At 53.2% G+C, this 20,088-nt stretch overlaps 1 protein-coding gene across 1 annotated transcript; it reads left to right on the top strand.

Moving 5' to 3' along the window:
• Positions 1-533: 533 nt before the first annotated feature.
• Positions 534-20,088, top strand: SCN4B (sodium voltage-gated channel beta subunit 4). Its single transcript, XM_054440788.2, has 5 exons — positions 534-762; positions 8,164-8,336; positions 9,332-9,560; positions 12,065-12,194; positions 16,284-20,088. The coding sequence occupies exons 1-5, from the start codon at positions 621-623 to the stop codon at positions 16,375-16,377; spliced, it is 768 nt and encodes a 255-aa protein (XP_054296763.1). The 5' UTR covers positions 534-620; the 3' UTR covers positions 16,378-20,088.

Below are 20,088 nucleotides of genomic sequence, written 5' to 3'. Positions count from 1 at the left end.
AGCCCGCACACGCCCACCCGTTGCGGCAGCGTCCGCTGCGGACTTTAGAGCGGTCCCTTGGAGGTCCTGGGAGAGGGAGCCGCTAACCTTCCCGTGTTCCCCCAAGCAAAGCAAAACAGCCTTCCAACAACCGAAAAGCTCCACCTCTACTCCCCCCGAACTATGCTCCTAATTGGCAGCTCAGCGCATGGGATGATGCGGGTGGCTGCAGGCCGGCCCTGCGGTGCCAGCCGCAGCAGCCCAGCCCCACTGGAGAGGGAGTTGGGGGCACGGCGTGGTCCCGGGGCTCCGGGACCGCGAGGCGGGGCGCAGCAGGCAGGGTGCGCAGCGGGCGGGGGCTCCCTGGCCTCCGCGGCGGCCACCGCCCCTCCTGCGGCTGGAGCGCTTCCAGAGCAGAGGCGCAGCCTCGCTCGCCGCTGCGCTCGCTCCGTCTTCCTCCCGCTCCTGCTCCGGCTCCTCCTCCTCCTTACCTCTCGCCGCAGCTCCAGCAGCCGGCTCCCAGCAGCGGGCGAGCGCGCCTCCCCCTCCGCTCCCTCCCTCCCCCTCCTCTCGCTCTTTGCCCGCTAACTTTCCCGAGCCCCGACCGGCGGCGCAGAGCTCCGGGGTAGCTTCGTGGCCGAATGCCGACCTCCGGAGGAGAGCGAGGCTGTGCCCAGTATCCCATCCCCGCGACCCCCGCGCGCTCCGAAGAGAACAGGACTATGCCCGGGGCTGGGGACGGAGGCAAAGCCCCGGCGAGATGGCTGGGCACTGGGCTTTTGGGTAAGGCAGCCCCAGCTTGGTCTCTTCTCTTGCCTCCCCCCACCCCCAGAGAAGGGGACACTCGAGAAGGAAGATGCCTTGGGTAGGGTGGGCTTTGGAGTGCGGCACGGAATGAGGATGGTGGCCGCCGGCTTCCTGCCTGGTTCCCGCCTGGTTCATAGGCTGTGCTCCCTGGGGACCTTGTGCGTCCCTCTCTACCCCATCAGCCCGCCAGTCTCAGGATTAGTTTTTTTTGCTGTCTCTGGCACCTTCGGCTCCAGGAATTTGGAGCTGGATCTTGGGGCTGCAGCGCGGGTCCCCAGAGTTCAGAGGTTAAGGATGCTGGAGGAGGGGGTCCGTGCCTTGAGTGCAGGGGATACCAGGTGGGTTGCACGTGTGACTGTTGGGATGGTGGTTTCAATCCCTGCCCAGAGCCGTTTGCTTGTTTCCCAGGCACCAGGCATGCACCAGTTGGGGGTGGGGGAGTCCCCTTCTTCCTGGGCCGTTTTCCTGCTTTGCTCCTCTGCCCTGTACCTCCCTCAGGAGCCACTGCCTTCTCTACAGCAGCACCTGAAAGCCGGAAGGGGCTGGAGGGGCTTGCGGGATCATTCAAGGCCCTTTAGGAACGGCCTTGTCTCTCTTCCTACAAAGAGATTCCGTAGGGAAGACCTGTTTGACCTGCTCCTGGCTCTTCATTTTTGGAGTGAATATGGAGACAGAGGAGAAATGTCCAGAGGACACGGAGGAAGAAGCATTATTAATATCTATTAATATGCACATGAGAGTTTTGAGTGTCAAACTCCAAGAGATTAGGGAATGATATTTATTCATCCAGGATGTAATCTCCTCATAAATCATAGCCAGACTTTAATGTAAGCCGACTCCATCTCTGGCAACGGCATCTCTTCCTGTTTATATTGGTCAGATTTGGCTTTTGGCAGCTCCTTGCATTGGGTAAGACACACGGTGTAGGTATTTGTGCTGAAAACATGGAGACAGAAGCCTATAAGGGAAGTGGCTACTGTTTCTGCGAATGTAAACTATGTGCAGATCTAGCAGGTTGGTGCCTGGTGGTGAAGAGGGGAGAGAGTATTTCTTGTACTTGGGATGTTTATTTACCTCCGTACGGCTAGATGGAAGACACCCTTGTTTTCTCCTGTACCTTTGGCACAGATGTCATGCTGGTTTCACAGTGACCTTAACGAAGTGGGCCTCAGTCAGGCCTGAGGCTCCTTTCCACAGGGTGGGTACAGCACCATTCCATGCTACTTCCCCTCATCCCATCTCAGATCAGCCCAGGTCCCCATAGTGGCAATGGCAGGGGTAAAGGATCACTGAGGAATTCAAACTCAGACAGTCATTAAACTACCCCACTTCACACCTCTGGCTTACCTTCCTGAGTGGTGGGATGCCAGTCCCTTGTTTGTTAGAATACTCATAGAACCAGGCCTCTGTAGGCAACCAAGAGGGCCCTGAAAATGATATAGTGTGTGTGTGTGTGTGTGTGTGTGTGCACGTGTGTAAGGGGGATTGTGGGCACAGTGTTGGTACATTTCTCCAGGTGGAAGCCCCACCTTCTCCAAGGACTGTTCAGCTGTATAGACCAGGTAGGGGCTAAGGTCTATTGATGTAGGTTTAGATGAATTTCTGAGCTACACTTTGGGAGCCCAGGAGAGAGCAGAGTGACTTGTAGGTGGGAGACCTGCAGGCCCCAGGACTGGCCTCATCTGCTCTGTCCCCTGCCCCTCTGGTCTGCAGAGGGACTCCAACCAAAGTCCCTTTGGCCTTTGACCAGGTAACACTGACTGAGCCCTCATAGGGGCATTGGTCTGAGCTTGGGACATAGATGACATCCTTGCTGTCAGTCCAGTGGGGGAGACACAGAGATGACTGGAAAGCCAACTGGAGGTGTTCCTGGGAGCATCAGAGTTGGCAGGGACTCTGGGAAGCAGAGCACAGAACTCTCCCAGGGATGAGGAAGTCATGGTCCAGAGAGGGATGGTGACTTGTCTAGGGGCACATGGCCAATTGATGGCCAAGTGGGACAGAATCAGAGTTTCTTGGGCTCTGTCACACCACGCTGCTTCCCACTTAACTCAAGTCTGGTGAGGGGGAAGGTAAATAGCGATTGTGCTTAGAGCTGAAGAATAAGTGAGGCTCTGGAGCATGGGCGTGGAAGGATAAAGACTTGAGGCGCCTAGAGCTGCTGTTTTCACAGCTTCGGAGACTGGGTACAGAGCAGTGAACTCCCAGGAGTCCTCTTCCCCTCTCCCCGTATCAAACCCAGTCTCACAGACTGAGACCAAAGTGATTTTTGATAACCTAACAAAATGCCCTTTTCTTAAACTGAGAAGCAGTTTCCAAGGCTGTATTATTGCTATTGAGGTTTATGTGCTTTCCAATCTCTTCCTAAGCATGTAACTGGTAACATCTCTGTCCTGCCCACTCCTTCCTTGTTCCCCCATTTACTTAATTGCTGTGATCTGTGTTTAATTATCACTTGTGAGGGTGCTCTGTTGCACAACCCTGTTTCCCCTGGTGTGTATTTATTAAGGGCTTGTTTAATGAGAATGCAATTAAGGAGAGGGTGCTCAGTCCCACTCAGAGGAAGAAAAAGGAAAGAGGAAGCAAGGAGACTGTGGAGAAGAAGAGAGGAAAAGGGAGAAGGGGAGGGAGTTTGAATCTGGAATCCCGGGTTTGAATCTGGAAAACATGCTTAGTTCTCCTTCTGAACCTGCTGGAGGTGCAAGCCTGTGGGGGCACCTGAGAGAGAAGGCTGGAGTCCCAAAGCTCTTATGACTGGCCCCCTTCTGGTGGGATCATCATGAGAGGGAGACTGGGCCCAGCGGACCACCTTGCCCTGCTGCCAGTCCTCAAGGAGGTGTAGGGATCTCTGCATAAGCCAGGGGTGGGCCGTGCCAACACAACCTGCTCTCTGGCCTGTAAGAGGAGGGACAGGCATGCTGCTGGGACTTGTTTGCAAAGCTGGTTTCATTGAGCATCCCATGCTATCTCAGGGGCATGCTTTCATACCAGCAAAGCTCCTGGGTATGGGCAGGAAGCAGGTAGGTTGCCTAGGGAGAGAAAGCTGAAATCTTTCCTTTGTCTCTGGGCCCAGGGGCCTTACCCGACCCAGCCCTGCCTCCCAAAGCCCCCAGGGCCTGCACCCCAGGAGGGGTCCTGTCCTGCTGGCCTCCACCCACTTTCTGCCCCCCAGCTCTAACTTTGAGCCTTTCTAACTCTCCCTGGGCCAGAGTATATCAGCCTCCTTATTAAAGTCAGCCGTGTGTCCACTTGCCATGCCAGCAAGCCCTCAGAGCTATACTTACAGTGGGTACCAGCCTGCCCCTCTTTCCTCCCCCCACCTTGGGGTGGCTGTGAGTGATCCCTGGATGTGGGAAAAGGTGGTGGAATGTTTTCTGCCTCCACATTTGCCTTGGGATATAAGGTAGCTGCCATAAGATTCCTGCTGGTGTGAATATTTAATAATATGATTTGCATGTGCTGAATACTTTTCCACTTTAACAAAAGTGATCCTGAGTCAGTCCTCAGACGAAACCCCAGATGAGGATGGCAGGGGGCCAGGACTTCAGAGAAGGCAAAGAAAATGGCTGCTCTGAGAGTGGCTTTTTAGTGAGGAAAAGCAAGATTTTGGGGTTCAGGATGGAATTCCACAGGATCAGGACTGGGAAGAGTTGCTCCTCAATTCCACAATGCCAGAAAGAGGCCCCCCCCACTCTCAAACACACACATGTACACTTTAACATTCTAGAATTAAGTTTAGAAAACAGCAAAGCAAGGCTTTCTTTACTCCAGGGAAACGGCCATATGGAAATAAGCCAAGAAGTGGTAGAGGGTGAAAATACAGATCAATGTGGGAACGGCCTGGAGACATTCTTGGCTGACACTGGTTATTCAGGGAAGCTAGGGGTGCCCTGGTTACCTGTAATGAGGGACACCCTTGTCCCCTGCTCCCCTTTCAAATACCACCCTCCTCTACCTGCAGGGTGCCCACTCACGGAAGCCCCTCTTGTGTTTTATAATCTCCTGTTTTGGCTTGACACCAAGCTTGAGAAGTAGGAAAGAGGCATCCCTGCCCCAGCTTGGGGATATGCACACCGGATGTGGCACCTCTGACTTTCTCAAGGTCAGCTGGCAGAGTGGGGCCTGCCTTGCGCATGCTCACCAGTCCTCTCTGGACTTGGTCATCCTGAAGCAGCCCTCCGGCAGCCTTTGTGGACCAACACCTGCCCCTGGTTCCCCCCTCTCCCCCAGAGCAGCCTCATAGGAGACACTGAGTTCAATGGGAGGCAGGCCCCTCGGCTTTCTCGTGCGTGACCCTCCCAGACATAACTGGCAGGACTGCATGACTCCCGACTGGGAGGGCTATGCACTGAAGAAGCCAGGCTTGCCCACCCTTTCTGATGCTTTCACTCGGGCAGGGCTCTGGACTCTGTGAAACCATTTCTGCCGGTTTTCATTTTCCCCTCCCAGCTACTGAGGAAATGGCAATGCTTCACTTGCAGAGTCCTGAGTGTACTGGAGTTAAGTCATCCACATAGGCGCACACAAACCAGGCAGAAATGTGTACTGTGTCATGAGCCAGACCTTAAAGATACAGTGTTCTCCTCTCTTCTGGACCCATCTTTTGCTCATTTTTCCTTCTGTTTAAAGCAATCAACAAGATTTCCCTTTTCGCACGCATCTTTTGTGCTCTTGAATATCTCTTTCTGGCTGGGGTTGAGGTGGGGAGATTTGGGCACTGATTTGAGTTCCCCCATCTCCTCCAGGACCCTGATTCCTGGACCGGTATGCTGATGAGGGGGAGCTGCCACACTCCTTGGTGCCCTGAGGGAGGCCATTAGCTATCAGGAAGCTGCCTTATCTGACAGTTTCCCTGTCCACTGCTCTGCATTCACTTCCTGTTTGTGGGGGCTATGGAGGGTGGGAAGCAGAGTTGGTGTCTCTCACCAGAAGGTTCTAGTGCTGGCCGCAGACTGGAGAGTGGGATCTTGTGTCTGGCTTCTGTTCCTAGACCTCTGGGGGAGATGGGGCAGAGGAGGGCAGAGGTAAACAGAAAGGCAGGAGTTCTATGGAGTGCTAAGCCCTGACGGCAGGTGTTTTTCTTGGAGAGTGTGGTTGGTCACAAAGTGGTGGAAGGGGGCTAATATCTGAACGCTGCTTATGCCACTCGCTGGGCATGTGTGGCCATGAGCAAGGTAATCTCTTTAAGCCTGTTTCCTCATTTGTTTATTGGGAATAAAAATAGTAACTTACAGGATTATGATGAGGGTTAAATGAGACAGTGTATATAAAATACCTCTCCTATCCTATAGTAACTGCTCAGTCTGAAGTTCACCATTTACTGTGTGGCCCTGGGCAAGTCAACTCTCTGAGCCTCAATTTCATCATATATAAAATGGGAACATTATACCTGCCTTTGAGCATTCTAATAAAAGTCGTATTTAGTATGCACAAATCCTCTCGCACCGTGGTTCTCAAAGTGTGGTCCCTGCGCACAGCATTCCCTGGGAACTTTTTAGAAATGTAAAAGCTCAGGCTCCACTCCAGACCTGAATCAGAACTCCAGGGGCTGGGCGGAGCCAGCTGTAACTGTTCTCCAGGGGATTCTGATACCCTCTCAAGTTTGAAAACCATGGCTCTAGAACAAATCCTGGTTGGCCACAAATCCTAGGAGCTGACCAAAAATGAAGGCTAATTGAAATAACTTCCCAGCACTAATTGGAGCCCTGGTGGGCAGATCTAGGTCTCTTAGGCAAGTTACATAACCTCTCTAGGCTCAGTTGCCTCACCTACAATGTGGACCTATAATAGTAGGTGACTCATAGGACAGGCCGTGAGGATGAAATGTGCCTGGCACATAGTAGATGCTCAGTTAATATCAGCTAGTACTATTGTTATCGACAGTGGCCGAATCACGATGGGGTTACTGGACCACGGGGTGTGATTTTAGGGCTGGGGGCTATGAGCACTTCACTTTGTCATCAGAAGCTAAGGGCACAGGAAGAAGCTGAGCGAGCAGGGCTGCCTGCTCTCCTTGGAGATCCTTTTCTGTCATTTGAAAAGCATTGCTCAGACGCATTATCATCCGGTGGGGGCAAAACAAGAGGTTTATGATGCAGAACAGGGAATTAAATTAGACAACAGAGGGCCTTCCTGAGCGTGGGGGTGGAAGGTGCCAGTGTCCTCTAGGGACGAGGTGAGGCAGGCATCCACTTCCGGACACTCTCCCCGCCCCCGCCTCCACCGACCTTGAGGCGAGTGGGGTTTCCTTGAGGCATCTGCAGGACTGGGGGTGGGTGTGTGTGTGGGGCGGGGTGGCGGGGAACCAGGCCACCTTAGAAGGACTCCGGAGCGGGAGTTTGGAGGCCGTGAGTGGAGAGACCTTGTCCCAGCGGAGGGGGCCGCATCGGAGTGCTGGGGCGGAGGTTCGAAGCGTGAGAAAGAAGCCTGGGGGCGCTCGGGGACGCTCGGGGACGAGGGGGCGGAATGTGGCGAGGAGGCCGGGCTGCCGGGCTCAGGAGGGGACCGCGGGTCCAGCGCCCTCCCCGTCTCGCCCCTGCGCGCGTGCACTCGGGTTGGCCCGGAATCCCTCCCCGGAAAGGGGTGTCTTCTGCCACTGACTTTCCCACCCTGGCTGCGCCCGCGCGCCCCCACGGCTGCCAAGCGCCAAGCCCCGCGTCGGTCCCCACCCCCCACCGTGTTCCCCCGCGCCCGGCCGTCTTCCTGCGGTTCCCAGGGTCCCATTTGGCGGCCAGAGGGCGTCGGACTCGGCTGGCCCAGCCCGAACGTGTCGTTCTGCTTCTCTGCCCCTGGGGACCAGGGAGGAGCCTCCAGGGCGGGGGAACGAGAGGCTACTGGACGGCGGCCCGGGACTGCGGCGGCCGCGTTTCTCTTCTTCACCTTACGGGACCCGGCTCTTCCCCCTCCTCGACCGCCCCGCCCGTCAGTCCTGAAAACCTGGCGAGAGGCGCGCACTGTCCTAGGGGAATTCCCGTGCAAACAGAAGGGAGCCCGCCCTGCGCGTCCTGGAGTGGGTGCAGCAGGAGCGCTTCCAGGCACTGCGTCCCCAGGCGAGGGGCGGAGCGGGGGCGCGGTTCGCGGCAGTGGCCAGGCCTTTGTTTCCTTGGGTTGGGGTGACCCCTGGTGGTCATCCGGAGCGCAACAAGGGCTACTCCCTGGTCCAGAATTCAGTCCTTTCCGGGGGAGAAATAGAGAATGGTGGAGGGTGGCCCAGGCGGTGTTGATTGGAGTAGAGAGCCATCCTCCCGAAGTTGGCACTGAGGGTGATAGAGACCTACCTGCCTGGCCAAGCCACTCCGCCCTGCCCAAGCATCCCCTTCCAGAGCTCCAGGCTGTTTTGGTGGGGTTTTATTAAGGGAGGCGGTGCTCCTTACACAGGCCTCTTCCTGCTCCCCGTAACCCTGTCGCTGGAGGTGTCTGTGGGAAAGGCCACCGACATCTACGCTGTCAATGGCACGGAGATCCTGCTGCCCTGCACCTTCTCCAGCTGCTTTGGCTTCGAGGACCTCCACTTCCGGTGGACCTACAACAGCAGTGACGCATTCAAGATTGTAAGTATTTGGAGGAAGGACAGTACAGCCCAGCCTCCCTCACCCATGCCTCGCCTCCTAGGCTCTGGTCCCTTCTGGACTGAGACCCACTGCGATGGTCCCCAGAACCCACCTTTTGCCACCCTTTCTCCCAGTATTCTTTTCAGAGCCTGCCAGGAAGGATGTAACCGGGAGAGATGCTTAGATCGTGTTTGCCAGAATTCGGGGACTGTTGGAATTCTCGGCTAGAGTCCTCTGTCTGGTCTTAAGAAACACCCGGAGCTTGGATTGCTTGTCTAAAAATCAATAGTTTAGTCTAACAAACAGGAGAGAGAAAGGCCTTGGAAAGCTTGGAGAGAGGGAATGAGAAGAGTCTGAATGAGGGAAGGGCTGAGAAGCTGGACTGGCAGGGGAAGGAGAGAGGAGGAGAGGGAGAGCTGCAGGAGCATTGGCGCGGCTGTGGTGGGGGTGGGAGTGAACTCACTAGATTGTACTCACTCTACGATCTAGTGGGGGATCCAACCTGAGACTTTCACAGGGAAGCCACAAGAGACCAGCTCTGGTTACAATTAAATGCTGACCTCAGAGGGTGCTGATGGGCAGAGCTGTGGGATTGATCCATGTCTTGATAGGGAGCCAAAATTCAGTTGGGCAGGTGACATGGTGTCAGCAAAAGCTGGGTGGGAGGTGACAGAGGGAGATGAGTGCGGTGCTTGCAGGAGTCATTACGTAAAAGGCTTTTATGAAGAGAGCAGTAAGAGCTGTGCTGCATTCCAGGGAGACCTTAATAAAAGGAAATGGGTTTAGCCTGAAACAAATAAAATTCAGGTTAGACAGGCAGAGCTATTGACGCTGGAAGAGGAAACCATGGGGGAAGGAGCAGGGTGTGACTACAGGCTCTTCCTGGTCCTGGACAGGGGAGGCATCCAAGGAGTGGGCTGGTGTGGTATCATGACCCTTGAGGACCCTGATTCTTTCTTGGCTACTTTCTCACCCCAACCCCCTTCCTCCACCAGCTCATAGAGGGGACTGTGAAGAATGAGAAGTCTGACCCCAAGGTGACATTGAAAGACGATGACCGCATCACTCTGGTAGGCTCTACGAAGGAGAAGATGAACAACATTTCCATTGTGCTGAGGGACCTGGAGTTCAGCGACACGGGCAAATACACCTGCCATGTGAAGAACCCCAAGGAGAATAATCTGCAGCACCACGCCACCATCTTCCTCCAAGTCGTTGATAGACGTATGCAGTAGGGGCTGGCACAGGGCAGTGGAGTGGGAAGGACTTGGGAGGCGCCCAACTCAGCATCACAGTGAAATGGCAAAATGGACCGTGTTGGTGTTTTCTTTTGCTTTACACTTTCCAGAGCTGCTGGAGTTACATCTAAAAGCTAGAAGAGCTCAGCTTGAACACTATTCTGCTACCAAATAGCTTATGAAATACTCTTAGCCTCTCTGAGCCTCGTTTTCCTCATCTGTAAAATGGGAATATGGCTTCATTTTCCTAGAGTTGTGGTTAGAGAAGCTACCTGGGAGTGTTTTGTGGCTAGTAAGGTTTTCTCCGTATATACTGATTATTAATACCATTGGGTATTCCATTAGCAAAAATTGATTGAATGTCAGGCATTGGACAAAAAGTGCTATGAGTGATACATTACACTCTTCCTTGAGGAATTCACAGCACAAGGTAGGACAGAAGATAAATAAATAACTAGAATGGGCAGAACATGATGCATACATCTGTCAGTCGAGGCAAAAACAACAGAGATGGAGTAAGATGGAGTAAGGCCCTTGTCCTCTGGGGGCTTACATCCTACCTAGGAGTCCAGTCTGACACAGGAGGACCAATCATACAAGGAGGGTGCATATGACAAGGAGCCAGGTGGTCCCTGACCAGACCTAGTGTGGTTAGAGAAGGAGAATATAATAACCAGGGCTGGAGAAGTGAGGCGCGGCCCCACAGAGGGGAGAGGCCTGGAAGACTAGGGAAGTGCAGAAGCAGAGAGAAAAAGGGAAGGGGGCTTGCTCAAGGATCCTGACTCTGCTGCGTTTTGTGTGCACCAGCGGTTTGCTGCTCTCCTGGATGACAGAGTCCCTGGAGAGGGAGATGCCCGTGAGTTCAATCTTGAGTGTGCAAGGGCGGAGCCAGAGGTTATCCAATCAGCTTTTCTGAGTCTGGAGTCATAGGTCTGCCTGTGGTGTCACCTCTTCCTTTCCGTCTGGGCTCCTGTCACCTGGCTTGTGCTCAGCCTTTTCAGAAGGAAGAGAATCGGCATTTGTGGAGCATTTCTGGGTGCCAGGTCCCGAGTTAGGTGCTGTCATTGACTTCAGCTCCTTTGCTCCTCACCAGCTCCCTTGAGGTGGATTGTCTCTCCATCTGTATGGATTCATTCATCCATCTGTTCAGCAAATATTTGCTGAGCACCTTGTATGGGGCAGACGTTATTCTAGGTTCCGAGGATGTGATATGAACAACATAGACAAATTCCTGCCTTTATGGAGATTACCTTCCTCCTCTTCTGTGTGTGAAGATACACAATAGAAAATAAGGAAGAAAAATTGTATTGTAGAAGAGAACATGGCTAGTGTTAAGAAGAAAAAATAAAGCAGGAAAGAAAGATGGGGTGCCAGCAGGGTGAATAGGGAAGGGCTCTCTGGAAAAGGCGATAGAGTGGGGATATTTGAAGCAGGTGAGAGAGGAGCCGTGAGGGCATCTTTGGGAAGATAGGGAGGGAACAGTGAGTGCAAAGGCCTTGAGGCAGATGCGTGAAGAATCACAGCAGGCTAGTGCTGGAGCAGGGCAACGGGTGAGAGATGAGTCAGGTCAAGCCATTGTGTAATCACCCTACTGGAAGGGTGAGTGAGGTGGGAGCCACTGGGAGAAGAGGAGTTAGGGCCTGAACAGGTTCACTCAGGCCCCTATGCCAAGAATAGATGATAGAGGGAGGAGATCAGTTAGGAAGCTATTGCAGACATCCATGCAAGAGGTGGCTTGGGTCAGGGCCAGGGAGATTGTGAGCCATCAGATTCTGGAATTTTTTAAAGTTAGAGCTGTCAGGATTCTCAGGTAGCTTGGATAAAGCATTTGAACAAAAGGCATCAAAGAAGACTCCAAGGATTGTGGTTATAGCAATTGGGAGGATAAAGTTGTTCTCGGTGGAGAGGAGGAAGACTGTGGGTGGAGCAGGTTCGGGAAGCAGTCAGGAGTTCAGTTTTCAGATGAAGAAACCGAGGCTAGGAGGGTTCAATGACCTGCCCAACATTCCAGCTAGTTAGTGACAGTTAAATCCCGTACTTAAAATTCAGACTATCTGACTCCAAAGTCTTCTCACCATCTAAGAGGTATCATAGGGAGGTTCTTAATTTTTTTCTGTGTGAGCAAAGGAGGTCTAGAAAGAGGCAATGAAATTTTTGCGTGGCAATTTGGGGATCAAGTCACCACTCAAACTTGAGTGTTATGGGCTCCAATTCTGATTTATTCCAGAACCTGTGTGAGTGCATCTGTGGGAGGGCATGTGCAGGGTGGGGGAGAGGGCCCCTTGTGTGTGCCCTAGCCTGATAGATGCCATGCTCTGCCTCTCCAGCTTCCTGCTGCAGGCCTGGGGAGGGCTGGGGGTCTGGGAGTGGATGTGCCTCAGATGCCAGGGGGTGGAGGCTACATGGCCCTTGCACTGCCACAGTGCTCGACTCCAGGTTGACTCATGCTCCCTTTGTGCCTTCCCTTTCCTCCCTACTCGGGCCACACAGTGGAAGAAGTGGACAACACAGTGACACTCATCATCCTAGCTGTTGTGGGTGGGGTCATTGGGCTCCTCATCCTCATCCTGCTGATCAAGAAACTCATCATCTTCATCCTGAAGAAGACTCGGGAGAAGAAGTGAGTTGATCTGGAGCGCACTCCTGTCCTCCCAGCAGCCCACCACCCTCTCATCTACCCCCACCAGCTTTCAGCCTTCCACCTGCCTCCTCCTTCCTCCCATTCCCATTCCTACTGCTCTCTGTTCTATCCCTGCCACCCCCTCCCCATCTCTCAGCCCCTTCCTCATCGCTTTCCCTCTTCCCCATCCTCCCAATGGGGAATGTATTTATTGAATACGTTCATTGAATACACAAACACCAACCACCTGCTCTTCCTCATCCCACTGTCTTCCTTCCCGTCCCATTAGCCTCTCTTTCCATTTGTACCACCCAACCGAGAGCCTTACCAAAGGACTTAAGGAGCCTTTGAAAAGAATCAGAGAAAATGTAAGATTCCATGTACAGAGACTCTAAAATAGGAAGACCCTTCTAGGGAGACGGGAGCGAAATTCTTCTGTTAGGAATTTCTGAAAATTCAGATGGAGGTGATGTTTTAAAAGTTTGAAAAGGCAGATATGGCCTCCCAGGGAGCCCTAGGATAAGTTCAGGTATAAAAATAGACATCTATAAGGGGAAGGGGAGGGAAGATGGGGGAGGTACGGAGGGTGCAACCCTCAGGTCCAGAGTTTCTGGAACAGTATCAGACAGGCTCCAGAGCAGCATGTGGAGAACCTTGCAAAACTAGAGCAGGGAAAAGGCATTTGAAAGTTGTGTTCTGAGCAAGACAGATGCAACGAGATGGCTTCCCATTGGAACAGAGAGGGTGATGGTAACCACGAGATGCAGAGAAGGGAGAACTCCTCCACCCCTGTTTGCTGAAACATTCTGCTCTGCTGAGAAGAGGGAATTCTGCTGGAAAGGGCAGAACTTACTCTAGAAAGAGGGGATGGAAGTTGGAGATAGGGAGGGGCCGTACAGGTAGCAGCGTTGGGGCTGGGGAGCAGGGGAGGACCCCAGAACTGGGTTGTCGATGAAGACCTCAAGGGTTGTCTGCCTGCCTTGTGGCCAGAGGCTGTCTGGGTTTTGGTGATCGTGAGAGGGTCTAGAAGTGTGGAGCTTGATTAGGTTCTGTTTTTCATAACCAGTCTTACTATCGATGGATGGAGAACAAATTTGTCAATATATGGTTTAAAAGCACTTAGAAAAGACAACGGTGGTCCTTCAGAGCCACAGAGGGTTTATCAAAAACAAGACATGCTAAGCTGGATGTGCGTGCCTGAAGTCCCAGCTCCCTGGGGGGCTGAGGCAGGAGGATGCTTTGAGCCCAGAAGTTTGAGTCCAGCCTGGGCAACTTAGCAAGACCTTGTCTCCTAAAAAAAAAAAAAAAAAGGAATGCTAGATGTCTTCTTGATAGGGCACTGGCAGAACAGGAGATTGCTCTGGAAAATACTTCCTGTCATTCACCAAATGCTTACCATATGTTAGGAATTCCACCAGGCAATTTTATACACTACCCATAATTATTATTTTACAGTTGAGCAAAGTGAGGCTCAGAGTAGTGAAGTGATTTGCCCAAGGCCACACAGCTAGTAAGTGATAGAGCTGGGATTTGAACCCTGACTAATTTGGCTTCAAAGCTTAAACCATTGCCAGGATGTTCTACTGACTCACTGGGCATATCTAGAGTTCATTCATTTATCTGTTCATTTTGTGGCTATTTTTGAGGCACTGTGTGCAAGGCACTGTGCCAGATGCTGTAGGAAATTATGGAAGGAATGAGATTCTGCCTTTAACTAAAGAAGACAAGATACAAATAAATGTGTATACAAATAAATGTAATACAAGGTAGAGGGGATCAGTGCCAGCCAAGAGGTTTGATACAATGCTGCTGTGGGGGTTCAGGGCAGGGTGAAATTCTGGGAAGGATTTCTGGCTGAATGGGTGTTTGTGGCAGGCCTTGCAAGATGAATATAACTTAAGCCCTGGGGAGAGTGAAGGGAAGATTCTTCCAGATGGAGGCACCACTGAGAGCCAAGGCAGAGAGTCTGGGAAGTGGGCTTGTGTCTGGAGAACAAGCCTTTTGTTTGTTGAGAGAGCTGGGTATGGTGAGGTGGGCCGGGAGGAGAAAAAAAGCCTGCAGAGGGGGTTGGGGACAGACACTTGGGGACCTGGGAGTCTAGGCTGTGATTGACTTCTGACTGCAAGGGAGCTGGCGAGGGCTTGCAGGGCCCTGGCACGATCAGAGAGCACAGAAGAAAGGATCTGGCCATGGTGGACATGGGGATTGGGTGGAAGAGCCTGGGGGCAGGGGACAGGCCGTAGGGAAGCCTGAGGGGGTCCTTGGAGTGGCGGGGAATGCCTGCATTACAGCAGAGACAGTGGCTTCTCAAGAACAGGGAGGTACTGGACAGCATCTCACCATTGATTCTGAAACGTGGGTGCTGTTTCCTCTGTCTGGAATTTACCCTCTCTCTTTTCCTGCTCATCTTTCTTGGTTTCAAAGAAGCTTGGAAGTTTAAGGTATACTTCCAAAAACCCTTCCCTGACTCCTACGAGGAGGCTTCCGAGGTTGGGCCCTCCTTCCTACATCCCCCATCCTGTTATTTACCACAGTGTGTCACAATCACTTGTTTAATGTCACATCCCCTAGGAGAGTGCACGTTTCCTGACACAGTGGCTGGTACCCAGTAGGTTCTCAGTAGAGAACTATGGTCTGCATGGAATACAGTTAGGTGGGTCGTAACTGGCTGGGTTAACTATGCCTTAGGTACAGAGACAGAAAGAGAGAGAGAGAGAGAGAGAGAGAGATGGATCCATCCGAATAGAGGTCTTTAGTGTATTCCACAGGGCTCTGCCTGTTCATTGTTATTATTAACATTTGAAGTACACTAGGGATGTCATATTTATCAAACTTCTGGAAGCCTAGTGACTATGTTGGAAGACAAAGGGATCTAGGAAGATCTTGATAGGCTGGAGCTAGGAACTAGGTATTGCAAGATGAAATTAATGAGGACAAAATATTCAGTCTTTCCCAAAGGTCTCAAACCCAGCTGCCCAAGCCCAGGGTGAGGGTAGGATGTAGTTTGGCCTTAGCAGCTGTGAAAGACTTGGCCATTTTCATGAGCAGAAAGCTCAGAGGGATGCAGGTGCTCCCTGGGGAGCTCTGTGTGCCCAGCTGGGCACTGCTGTGGAGAAGGGACACACTGAAGTCGAAGCATGTCCAGCTCAGGGCGGTCAGGGTGGAACGGCTCCCGGGAGGTGTCTTCCCATCTCACCATCTCTCCTTCCTGCTGTTTTCTGCTCCGTCCCACCAAACTCTGCCCAGACCTGTCACCCTTGAAGCCAAACCCAATGCCTGCTCTGCCCCTTCCATGGACTCTGTTCTTCTCTTAATACCTCTGGTCACAGAGAGCTCAGGGAGGAAGGCCTGGGGGACCCTGGGGAGAGGGACTCTGTGTCCTCAGCATACTCCTTGCTGGCCTGGACCCCTCCCCCTGGCATGGCACAGACTGGGAACTGACCCCTGGGAACAGCACCTGGTGCCCTTTGCTTTCTGCCATGTTGAGACAACTAGGTGACAGCTAAGCTTTATTGAAAACTTTCTTTTTTTCTTTTTTTGAGACAGAGTCTCGCTCTGTTGCCCAGGCTGGAGTGCAGTGGCGCGATCTTAGCTCACTGCAACCTCCGCCTCCCAGGTTCAAGCGATTCTCCTGCCTCAGCCTCCCTTGTAGCTGGGACTATAGGCACGTGCCACCACGCCTGGCTAATTTTTGTATTTTCAGTAGAGATGGGGTTTTGCCATGTTGGCCAGGCTGGTCTCAAACTCCTAACCTCAAGTGATCCACCTGCCTTGGCCTCCCAAAGTGCTGGGATTACAGGCGTGAGCCACCGCATCTGGCCAGTTGAGAACTTTCTACATGGCAGGCACTGTTTTAAGTGCTCATTTCTCCTTCCAGCAACCCCACGGAGAAGGTGTCCTCCCTACATCTATTTCACAAATGAGGGAACTGAGGTACAGAGAGGTTAGGTGACATGACCTCTGGCTACCTTAGCTCTGTAGAAGGCCAGGGAGAGGCACAGGGCTGGGTGCAGGGCCCACAGCTCCTGCCACAATTCTCCCCCTACTCTTGCTCCTCCTCACCACTGTCCCTTCTCTCTCCCTCTCCAGGAAGGAGTGTCTTGTGAGCTCCTCGGGGAATGACAACACGGAGAACGGCTTGCCTGGCTCCAAGGCAGAGGAGAAACCACCTTCAAAAGTGTGAGCCCTGCTTCGGGCTGAGCAGCTGCAGGGAGCCCCCTTTCTGATGATGAAACTGATGCTTGAGCCCCGTCCGTAGAACCCACGTGCCTGAGACATCTGCTGCTTGGCTCAAACTGTAGTCTTTCCGGGCACAAGAAACCGGAGTCCTGCCCAGCCTGCCCATCCCCTTCCCAGTCAGGGCTCCCCAGGGACAAGGGATGGCCAGGGGAGGGGGTCTGTGGAAGATTCAGGAGAAAGAAAGGAGAGGCTAGGGTGGTGTGGAGGGGCTGGTCCCCTGACACCTGGGCAGATGGGGTCTCCTTCGGTCTCCCTACCCTGCACAAGCAGGGCCCTGGTTTTCCTCCAGGCTTCTCTTCACAAGAGACTGGGAGGATCCGTAAGGGCTGTCCTAAGAGCTGCGCCCTGGAGATGGGGTGTAGGAAGAGGTGGCTTCCTTTGGAGGTGGGAGTGGGCTGGAGGCCTCTGGAGAAGACCTGGGGTGGGGCTGATGGGGGCAGGCCCACAGTGAGAGACTGCCTCGGCTTCATAGGATACCAGATCCCCCACAGTCTTCCAAGTAGGAAACTTCCTTTCCCCTGCCCTGGGACCCTATCTGCCTATCCCCTCCCCTGCTCAGAGTTTTTAAGCCCTCCCAACCAGGGCTGGCCACTCTGGTCTTGAGGGTTCCTGGCCACCTAGCCTGATCCTCTGCTCTCTGGGTTATTGAGGGGCTCAGGAAGGGGCCCCTCGAGCCTTCCTGGAGCACCCGAGTGCTCCCTATGCCTTTCCTAGCATTTCTACTTGGGGAATTGGGCCGCAGAGGTAGTGAGCCAGTGTCCTGGGCCTCTGGGATGCCTGCCCCATCGCTGCCAATGCTGGCAGCCCCTCCCCTGGCATGGCAGGACCATCGCCACTCTGGGCACTCCCGAGCCCAGCTCTCCCCTGCTCCTCCCCCTCCTACCTGAGAGGCTGCACCCTCCAACCTCCCGTTGGCTCGCTCCCCCGTGCCCTCCATCACGCCCTGCCCCCAGGGTGGTTCATTTCCCAGCCCTGGGTCAAGGGCCTGCCTTCACCTCAGGGACTCTCTTCCTTTGGATGAGGGGGTCCTTGGGTTTCCCAGCTGCTTCCTGCTTAGCTGGGCCACCCCCTCCCACCCTGGGGTTGGGGAGGAGCAGGGAGTGGGTGCCCACAGTTTTCCTTTGCTTCTGCCAGAGCTGGTTTGCACAGCCCTTGTGTGTGGGGCTAGACTGTGCCTTAGTCCTGAATCCTAGCCCTTATACCCCCATCCTCTCTAGACGGTATGTCCTGACATAACAGTAGAGTCTGGTGTGGTGCTGGTGAGGGTTCACCAGCCCTCCCCTCCCCAGGGTCATAGAGGGGGCCATGAGGCTGGAATTGGCCAGTGACTGAATCTTGGAGACATCGGCCAGGTGCTCCCATTGGGGTTTCTAGCCTGCCCGAGGGGGAGGTGGTGATATTGGGAGTGAGATCTCCTGATGGAGCCCATTGTGTGAGTCCCTGTGGGGCAGAATTGGTGAGGTCAGGGATGGCAGGGAAAAGTGGTAACAAGCCTCTCTGCCCATCTACTTCCAATCCCTCTCTCCCTGACTGATTTTTTGATGCCCTGTCTTCTGGGCCCCTGGGAGGGATGAGAGAGGAGTAGCCCTCTTTTTCAGAGAGTTTGGGGTCTACCTCAGAGCTCTCCCTGTCAAAAAGCAGCTGCAAGCCTCGCGAGGGTGGAGGTGGGGGAGACTGAGGACCAGCAGTACCTGCAGGGTGCCCGTGGCTGTGGCCAGTGTCCCTTAGCCAACCTGCTGGGCTCACCAGTTCCCCGTCTGATCTGCCTGTGCGCCTCCCATTCTTCTCTACCCAGAACCTGTCATGGGCTGGGGTTCAGATTTTCCTGGCTTTGGGAGCAGACAGACCAGAGCCACCAGCCATTCAGAAAACTTCTTATAGCTACCTTCATGCAAAACTGCTTTCTTCTTCCTTCTCAATGGTGACATTTGAAGAGGCGGAGCACCTTGGGGCTCCTCCTCCTGTCTTAAGAGAAAGCCAAGGCACGTAGAGTAGGGAGAAGAAGGGCACCATCCTCTCTTTCCTCCCCACGGTCTACTGCTGATTTCTAGATGGATCATGCAGCTTCTCTTGGCTCAGCTCTTTCCATCTACCAAATGGGTGTAATAATACTTACCTACCTCACAGGACTGTTGTGAGGCTTGGCGAGTTTTGTCTAAAAACATCTTTTTGGCTTGGAAAGGGATCTGGGAAGCCAGGTATTAATTGCAGGGATAGTTCCAAGTCTGTCCTGTCTTCATCTCTGTGTCCCATCTCTACAACCCACATACACACACACGCACACACACACACACTCTCTCTCTCTCTTTCTTTCCATCCCACTCCCCTTGGAATTATTTAGTCTTTGCAATATTAGAAACCTCGACTCTGATGCTTAAAGCTTCTTGTCCATGGCTTTTGTTTGATGGTTTTCAACAGAGGTGACTGAGATTGTGGGGCGGGGGGGCATTTTTGGTTGCCCCCATTCCTGGGGGCACTACTAAGAATGCTAAACTTAGTCCCCACAACAAAGAATCATCCTGTCCCATGTCAACATTATACCCATGGAGAAACACTGGCATGGATTTGCACTAGGATGTATATGGGCAAAGCTATCTTCCCCAAGTGGACCCTCAGTGCATGCAAATCTCTGATGGTGGCTTCCAGGGCTTGTGGGCTAGAGAGAGCCACTTACAAAGTCGATCTTGAGAGACCTGGGTGCATGCAGCTGCGCTGAGAGTGATGTCAGCGAGACCAAAGACAAAGTTCAGAGCTCCTCATCAACTACAAAATATGACATCAGCATTCCAGGTTCTGGGCTTCTCCCCATGTCGGAATTGAACAGAAGGCAGCCCGAATAAACCCCTGATGTTAGAGAGGCCTGAGGAGAGCATCCGATGGGGCTCAGACTACATATGGCAGGCTGATCAGAGCTCTTGTGGAACGAGGGCATGAGAGCACCCTTGTGAGATGGCAGGAGGTGGGGTGTGCTTGTGTGGAGTGTGCGTGTGTAAATGGATGCATGTGCAAATGCATGCGTGTGCAGGCAGTGTGGGTGCGTGGCAGCGTAAGTGTGGAGTGGACGGGCTCTGCATGGAAGGGGTGATGCGTGATGGGCAAATGCTGGACATTTGAGGAGCCGTCTTTCTTGGCCTGAGCTGTGCCTGTTGAGGCATCTGGAGACTGAGAAAGAATCAAAAGCAGAGAAGACCAGCCGTGCTCCTGCATTCCGTCACTCCATGACTTCATCTCACTGTTACAGACAGCTGCCGTCAGAGGGCTGGCGGTAGGGAGTTCCAGGAGCGGGGACTTCTTGGGAAAATCCTACAGCTTGCTTTACTTTACTTTGTCCCAGGTTGGAGTCCCTACCCTCCCACCTCCCACCTGATATGCAGTGCTTTTGACTATCTTATGCATGGTTTATTCCTCTGGCTTGGATGACAACAATATCCATAGTCAATTTTCCTATGTAACTATAGATCAAATGATGCAGCAACAGGCCTTGGGAGGCCTCAGGTGTGCGAGTGCCTCTGGGAGGCGCAGATGCACACACACCCAGCACTGACTTGTGTTCAAGCACAGAACGGATATAATCAGTCTGGCCTCTACAACAAGTTTTGCATTGTAGAATTGTATTTAGCTTTGCCTTGGATGAAATAAAAATTATGTTTAAGAA

Source organism: Pongo pygmaeus, chromosome 9, assembly GCF_028885625.2.
Source record: "Pongo pygmaeus isolate AG05252 chromosome 9, NHGRI_mPonPyg2-v2.0_pri, whole genome shotgun sequence".
NCBI lineage: Eukaryota > Metazoa > Chordata > Mammalia > Primates > Hominidae > Pongo > Pongo pygmaeus.
Note: the sequence above shows the minus strand (reverse complement) of the source record. Positions and strands in the feature narration are given on the sequence as shown.